We start from the raw sequence: 8,799 nt of genomic DNA, 5'->3' as shown, positions 1-8,799 counted from the left end.
GTTTTTAAGGAGTACATCAGAAAATCATTCGATTTGGAGAGAATTTTATTTAACCTGCTAGCCTCGTTCAGACTAGAGACATTAGTGCATAGGTTTTGCCAGCCAGCCCGTTCTGCAGATCTAAGACATTTCTTATATGCACTACGAGCTGACCTGAAAGCCCTGGAGTCATCACGCTGACGCCGGTTCCAAGCTCATCTCACAACTTTCTTCATTCTTTCAAGCTCAGCCCTCCACCAAGGGGTTTCCCTAGTCGATTTAACAGTTCGAAGTGGACAAGCTTCTTCGTAGGATGCTAATATGAATGAGTTTGTCGTATCCACGACGTCATCTAAGTCGTCTAGTTGACTAATTGTTAACGCATATAGCGAGCCATATCTGGTTTAAATGGGACACGATAATATGATTCCCACGATTTGCGAAGAAAATAATGGTCCACTGTGTCAGAGATTCGCATAACACAGTAAGGGCAAAACCCAAAATGCTCCAGTCATTAAGTCCTCGGCACGGAACTACACCTTGACTTAGGGCCTCCTACTTTCAGTCGCCTCCTACGACATGAGAGCAGGAATTCTTGGCCGGATACCACACGGCGTCTGGGTAGGTTCATCTGTACTCAACAAAACTTCACCGAACTACCATCAGCCGAGAGTCTCAGGAAACCCCCAGCCAACAAAAAATCGGCAAAATTAAGTGGATCATCGGTGAAAAAACTTCGGTGTATAGAGTGGACCTTCCGCTGCGTAATGCAGCATACTGGGAAGTTCGCCCAACTCTTCCCAGGCTCCGTTCGCCATTGAGAATGTTTTAAGCCCCTCAACAATTTTACCCATAGCACGGGTCGCATGACACTATGGAATTGGGGTTCCCTGTTTGGTGGATTTTTACCACTGGAACAGGTAGTCCGTAGTGTAATTCTTAGCCGGTTGGAACAACCACTACCGACAGTACGCGGCTTATCTAGGCTGTTCGGAGAAAGAAACTGACATTAAAGGACAACTTCCATAGATGGCCGAACAGCCGACTAACAGTGACTACTCGCACGGTTCCATCGTCACCAGGGTGAGTTTGCACAATTCTACCTATTTTCCATCGCATTGCAGTGTCAATACGCAATGTCAATACGAACAGCCGGTTTCCATCGTTTGGTTCTACCTTGAAGTTGACACAGATATTCTCTGCGCCACCTTTTTCAGAAGTTCTGCAGTTTTTGCTAAGTTAACTGGCATTGGTTGAGACGGGAACAGCCTGAAGAGATTTTCCAAACAGAAAATGTGCAGGGGTTAATGGCTGCAGATCGTTCGGGTCATCAGACATGGGTATAAGTGGGCGAGAATTCAGGCATCCTTCAACTTGGACTAGTAGCGTGTTCATGTCCTCTGGGGATACTGGAGTTTCACCTACCACCTTTAGCAGATGAATTTTAGCGAATCGGACTGCGGCCTCCCAGATACCGCCAAAATGTGGTGCACTCGGTGGGTTAAAGTGCCATTGAATCCCTTCCATGGCTAATTGCTTAGACACAGCATCATTATGATGACTGTCTTTTAGCAATCGTAGGAAGTCTTGCAGTTTATTAGGAGCACCGACAAAATTGGTGCCGTTGTCGGAATATATATCCGGGCATTGTCCTCTTCGGGCAACGATTCGCCGTATAGCCTGTAGAAACCGTTCTGTGAATAAATCTGTGACCAATTCAAGGTGCAATGCTTTGGTACACAGATACACGAATACAGCAACATAAGCCTTAACTGCATAAGCTGGTCTCACATAGAGGGGTCCAAAGTAGTCGATGCCTGTGCGAGAAAATGGACGGGATACCGTGACCCATGAAGCTGGTAAATCTCCCATAAAGTGATGTATGGTCGACGGTTTCGATCGGAAGCATATCCGACACTGATGGATAATATGTCGAACTATACTCCTGCCTCCCAGCGGCACAAAATCGAAGCCTGACAACTCCCAACAGCAACTGTGGTCCAGCGTGCATAAGTCGTTCATGGTAGTGTCGTAGCAGCAAGCATGTAAATATGTGCCGAGCGGGTATAGCAGCCGGATGTTTGGTGTCTTTAGACTCCATCGAATGCTTTAAACGACCGCCTAGTCTGATCAACTGGTCCTGGGATACAAACGGATTAAACCATCGAGTGGCGAGCTCTTGGAAACCGCATTTTCCCTGGAGAGCGCCTTCCATTCCTCGACGAACACTTCCCTCTGAACCAATCAAGCTAGAGTGTTTTCCGCTTCCTTTAACTCATCAGTAGACAGAAACGTAGGGGCTGTTTTATCCTTCCGCGGGGCTTGTAAGTTTGAAGTTTAATCAGACGCAGCCAGTAGGCAGCTCGACGAAGAAGGTCGCTGTATGACGAAAATTTGCCAATGTATAATTGGTTGAATTCAGCGATTGCTGAAACCGTTCCAGCTAGCACCGTGCGTCTTTTCTCCTCATCTTCCTCGCCTGCCGGTGGATTATCTGGCAAGAGAGGCCTATGCTCTTCCGTCTCTAACCAGCTCAGCCCTTGCCACCAGAACGTATTCAGAACAATATCGTTTGGCGAATTCCCTCTAGAAATAAGATCTGCCGGATTCTGGATACCCGGAGCGTGACGTCATCTTGATCCTTGTGTAATGGACTGTATTTTTGCCACTCGGTTGGCGTCGAAGGTGGTTGAATTGGGCGCAAGCCAACGCAGGACACAGGTTGAATCCGTCCAGAAATAGGATTTTACCATGATTCTTATTGAGTTGTCTACCTTTTCGTAGAGAAAACAATGTGATCGTCCGGAAGAAGTCTTGCAGGAAGCGTCGAATACCACCCGTACTTTGGTAGTGGTGCTGGAATCCTTTACCACTGGATGATGTTGTAAATAGTACCGTTTAGCCGAATCTGTAGCAACTTCTTCGACCTTCCGCATATGATTCTACTCCTCCATAAAATCAGTCTACTGCTTCCGTAGATTTTCGTCCCTTGCCAAAATACGCTCGGTTCCATGAAGACGTCTTCTGTGGCTGCCACGTTAGCCACTTGGAATGAAGTATTTGATGATTCAGTGGAAACAGAAGGCTTGTTGCCCCTAGTAACTGCCGCAGCCTTCGTCTCCTTATCCGTATCCCTTTCCGCCTTGAAGCACACAAGACTATGATGCCGGCCCTTGCAGCTCGGGGCAAAAGTATTTGGATTGACACTCTTTAGCTTGGTGTACCGTTCTGAAGCAATTCCGGCAGAGGGAATGAGTTTTCAAAAGGCCGTCCCTCCTCGTAGCCTCCATGCGTTGGAATGCACTGCACTGGTAAAGCGGATGATTTGATGAGCAAGCTACACAACGTCCTCCAGACATACGGGTTGAACTGTAACTGGTCTTCACTGGTGGAAGCCTTTGCTTCGCTTGTATTTGCTGCTGCTGTTGAGCACCCCTAGTGGCAGCAGACTTGGTTGGCAAGCAATCCAAAACTTGAAGTCAAACAGATCTGCAAGTGTATCTGTCTCCTTCATAGCTATGAACTCTTCCCAACCCTTGTGAGTGACCGGATCCAATCGTGTAGTGAGGATGTTCACCAGTAGAAGATCCTTGTAATCGGATGACTGAATGAAACAATTAAGCAGACATTGACACAACTACAGACCTGAGCAAAGAGAGCAAGCTTGACATACGAAAATTACGCACTGCTACACGATCTCTCCCACTGAGACTCCTCCCCCCTACCTGCCAAACCGGCAACACACGCTTATGAGTGGAACACTTACTGGTTATTGCATGGAGCTTCAAAACCTGCGAACACACTACCAATTCCCTCTCTCTGTCAGGGAGATCCTCGCAAATGATCCGGTAAGGAAGAAATCCCCGTGTCATTCCTCAAAGATACGCACTCCACTAATTACGGCAATTTAGTCGGCCTGCTTCTGCTCAGCAGTCAAAAGCCGAAACAAAATAAACAGCCCTCCAGCGTGTACTCTGACCGAGGACGTCCTAGGGTCACCAATGCACTCCGGCAGTAGGCGCGGTCCTGGGTTTCATCCAGGCAAGTACCTCTTCCCAAAATATTGTAGGACCTAAATTATTTCAGACAATGTATCGCTAAGCAGGGCTGTGATCCGGCAAGAACGCTTCGGAAGGTTATCACCAACTTCACACTAAACACACAGCCCAAACGTGATCCTCATCCTTCGTCTGCCTTATATGAAGGGGAGGTTCATCGCGGCCTATAATAACAACAAATAACAACAATAATAACAAGATACAATGGTTTGTATAAATGTATAATCTAAAAGAATCTGCATTCAAACTATGTTCATGATCTCCGGTGCTTTGTCGCCATTTTCGTAATTTCTCGTCACGCTTTATTTTATTCATGATTTTACAATAGGATTTTTCTAGCAGGGTAGCGCGATTTATGTTCATGATTTTAGAACTTTTGGGACGATTACTCATATTCACGTAATCGTGGTATTTTATTCACAAGTTTGGTACCGGATTTTTCTGGTAAAGCAATGATTAATGTTCATGATTTCAGAATTTTAGTGACGATTTCTGTAATTTCTATTCACTTTATCATGATATTTTAGCCACTCTGCTTGGCGTTAATGATTTTAGCATCGATTTCTGATATTTTAGTCACGAGTAATATAATTTATATTCATGTTCATGTTTCAGAATCTTAGTCACAATTTGCATAATTTGTATGCACGTTAACGTGATTTTCAATTCTTGAGCTTGCTTCCGAATGTAACTTTAAGCTTACGTGGACAATGTAAGTCATGCTCATGGTATCAGCTGTTTTATCATGATATTCATAATTTCTCTCCACCTTTTCGTGATATGGGATTTTTGCTTACTATCGGAGTAACGTGACCGAATTAATTGCAAAATTTAAACATAACAGTCCAAACAATACAGTATGAATAATTTACCCACTGTGCAAAATGCAAAATGACTTTCCGTGTTTGTGTCCTGCTCTGTAAAGAACAATAAGAGTATGAGCGAAAATATTTTTTAAACAATCATTCGATTGCGCATTTTTGCTTGTACTAGACGTGAAAACTAAGGCCAGCATTTAAATCGTGAGGTATTTCCTGAAACTATGTCATTACGCAATACAACTAGGAGGGAATGGTCTGTAAAAAACACAAATATACATTAATATTTACTTGCATTGGGTTCATGTTTCATCAATATATTACCACAGCAGTGATAACGATGCGTAACCTTTACGAAACAAGCTTCATCTCGAATGGTGACAACGATTAAATAATTTGCCTGAAATTTGTTACTGGAAGTTTTATCATATTCTTGTCGGTAAAAGCTGGAATTTGCTGGGATTGATCAATTTTACAGTTGGTCGCTTGGGAATATTTTAATGATCAATTTCTTGCATATGTACGTTTCATGCGCTTACGAGTGTGCGATTACTGCTAGTGATAAAGAATAGGTAAAGTTTTCCGATCCAAAGAAATCAAGAAAAAACAATAGTCCCACAGCTAGGGTACGTCGCGGTGCGGATGTGGGCGGTAAATGGATTGTCCGCACCGCAACCGCAAAAAAATATCAAAACCGCACCGCTTACCTCAACCGCACTTTATTTACCGCACCGCACCACGCGGTAATGCGGTAATTTTTTTATATTTTTAAAAATTGTGTTGGAAAATTGTTCATTTGTATAACCATATATAATAAAATGTTATTCTTATTTACACAAAATTTAACTTTAAGAGACTCCTCAGAATGCAATGTTTAAGAAAAAATCAACTTTTGCATTTTCTTTTAATAAAACGCCGTACATGTAAAATGCAAGCATTATACATTCAAAAACGTTCTACTGCAGTAATAGGAAAACTTTTATTTTAGCAACCCTTCAGTTAATTGATAAAATGTAATAAAAATGTAATAAGAAATGAAGTATTTTTTTCTTTAAATTGTCATATTTTCAATGTGTTTGACATATGAAAATGAAATGGATGATTTTCGCATTTACGTAGTAAAAACCACCTTTCATCCTTAAAGGAATTTCAACAAAAAAAATGTCGAAATACCAATACTTCTATATAGTAGCGCATATATTCCAATACAGTGAAAAAACAACTTGTATTTCATTAATAAGAACGACGCCGTATTTGACAAAAAAAAATGCTCTTTATATTACATCTAATCAGGAGTCCGGTCTCAACCGGTACAGAATTATTGAACATTAGAAAAACTGCTAAAAATATATGATTTGTAACATACAGCAGAAATGTTATTAAAAATAGGGGGTTTAATGGACAAAATATCCCAAAACTCTAACTTCCGCATTTTTCAAGAAACATATGTATTCTCATTCAGACACTAAGGGATGATCCATAAACGACGTAGCATTTTTTGAGTGATTTTTAACACCCCCCTCCCCCGTCGTAGCATTTCATCACAAACTTCTATATACCCCCCTGGTAATTACGTAGCTTGACCATAACCCTCACCCCCCTCGTTGTCCCCGTAAAAAATTTCAAAAAATCAAAAACGATGTTAGTTAGAGGAAACGGGTAAGATTCTCGTGACATCAGGTCAACCCCTATTCCCCTTTAAAAAAGCTACGTAGCATGACATGATCTCCTACCTCCCTGTCGTCACAAATCATCACAAAATACAAAACTCCCCCCTTCCCCATATAATGCTACGTCATTTATGGATGGTCCCTAAGATTGCTCCCTTTAAAAATATATGAAGTGTAGTTTTCTAAAGGCTAGTTCTAGTAAGTTCTAGCATTTAATGTATTTTTCTATAATATTTTCACACAGAGCCAATGGCAAAAACTTCAATTAAAGTGGACGGGAGTCAAACGATGTGGTATTTGGCAAAAATAGTTTTAAAAAAAACTGCAAAATAGTCTTAACCCTCCAGCACACGCGCCGTTGTATTTTGTGAAACACCTTCCGAAACTCTAGCGAAATCTTCTTTCAGCAACAGCGGCTGCTCATTCGGGGAACCATTCGCGCGAGTGCTGGAGGGTTAACTTAAAATATTAGGACTTAATTTGGTAGAAAACTATCGTAAATTTGAATGGAAGTACGCGAAAAAAAAGTTATGTAGCATACTTTTTGAGAAAGAGTCCAATAAAATTGACTGCATTGACTCACAGCAATCAAAGAAGATAGAAATACGATGTTGATGAACGAATGATAGAATAATCATCCTAATTTGAACCTCCTTATTTTGGACAATTTCATACATTTGTATCCTTTACTGCCAATTACTCCAAATTCGTTTGATTTGATGAAGATAATTATATTCTTTGGATTATGTTTAATTCCCAGCATAATTAGTTCATCTCTAATTCCTTTAAATTAGTCAAAATTCACAGTTGAAAAATTGATATCGGAAATGATTCATAATTCCACGATTTCCAACAGAAATCGGGAGAAGTGATGCACTTTTAAATTGGATTTAAGAGTAAAAATTTATCTTGCATTTTATGTATTTTAAATGGTTAGTTTGTGAAGTTTTACTTAGAAGTATAAAATAACTAGTCCAAAATATGTCGTAAAAATAATAGCGTCAAAATATTTCGGACACAGCTAGATTTTCTTTCATTATAGCAGTCTGATTATCAATTTAGAATAATCAAAATTATCACTTTATTATTTTTTTTTACGGTGCAGTTGCGGTAAAACCACGCGGTAAAAGCTCTTTCCCGCACCGCATCTGTGGGAAAAACTGTTTCACCGCACCGCAGATTTTGCGGTGCGGGTGCGGTAAATACCCTACCCAGAGCCGTCATACGTTCGAAACCTAAAGAAGAAGAATTGTTTTTGCAAGAAGAATAATACAATTGCAATTGTATTATACACAACAAAAATAAATAAACAATCCAAATTCTTTTAATTCAAGAAAGAGTTTCAAAAACCAAATTGTGATTGGTGCTTTCGTCGAGGGGAAATAGAAACTATCTTCACTGTTACCTAAATTTAGATTATTGAACGATACCTCAATACAAAGAATGTGCCCCTGGTTATGGCCCACATGCCACTTTTTACGAGTACGTTCTACTAGCGGTATAAAACTTCGCACTGCGTCATATCATAAAATATGCTAATTTTGAGTGCTATCCGAACCGAAAACATCTATGCGCATTTTCTCTGCTGAACACAGTATTGAAAATCAGCCAAACAATTACTTGCCTTATTTTAATAAAATTTGAAACATCTGAGATTTGTCTAACTCGAAAATGAGACCAAGGACCATTAAGTTTTCTATAAACGAAGATGTTTTTTGAATTATCTGTATGAATAAAATGTCGCGCAGATTAACCAAAAAAATCTATCGTCATTAATAAACCAATATCCGCACCAGTTATTTCACATGTATAATTCTTACTTCAATGTACTGTGAATCTACATTGGTTTCATTTCCTACTTTTGAACTTTAGTAGATTTTTCTAAGCAGCCCACAATCAAAAAACATCTGTTCAGAACATTACTTGTAACTTCATCATTGCAAACTGAATAATTAAACTTTCATTGTTGGAAAGTAACGTTTTTGTCATACTTTTCGAACGGCATATAGAACTCATCATACAAACAATCGAAATGAATTTTATGAATAAAACCCAACCCGGCCCACACCCAGAGACACTACCTAAATCAAATGACCTTCACATTCAGCAGATTTCCATATCAGTGTTTTGTTTTAATCTATTGAAATAGTTCATGGATTGTGACCGAAAACAACGATATTCATTAATTAATGTACTCACTGGCATGGTTCGAACCAAGACAAAATTTGAATACAGGGGAATATGGGATAAAACGCACCCGCAGATCAAAATAAA

General features: G+C 40.3%; 1 protein-coding gene across 1 annotated transcript; it reads right to left on the bottom strand.

Annotated features, from left to right (window-relative positions):
- Window positions 1-1,218: 1,218 nt before the first annotated feature.
- Window positions 1,219-2,001, bottom strand: LOC131680719 (uncharacterized). Its single transcript, XM_058961427.1, has one exon. The coding sequence runs from the start codon at window positions 1,999-2,001 to the stop codon at window positions 1,219-1,221; it is 783 nt and encodes a 260-aa protein (XP_058817410.1).
- Window positions 2,002-8,799: the final 6,798 nt, after the last annotated feature.

This window comes from Topomyia yanbarensis, chromosome 2 (genome assembly GCF_030247195.1).
Source record: "Topomyia yanbarensis strain Yona2022 chromosome 2, ASM3024719v1, whole genome shotgun sequence".
Classification (NCBI taxonomy): Eukaryota; Metazoa; Arthropoda; class Insecta; order Diptera; family Culicidae; genus Topomyia; species Topomyia yanbarensis.
Note: the sequence above shows the minus strand (reverse complement) of the source record. Positions and strands in the feature narration are given on the sequence as shown.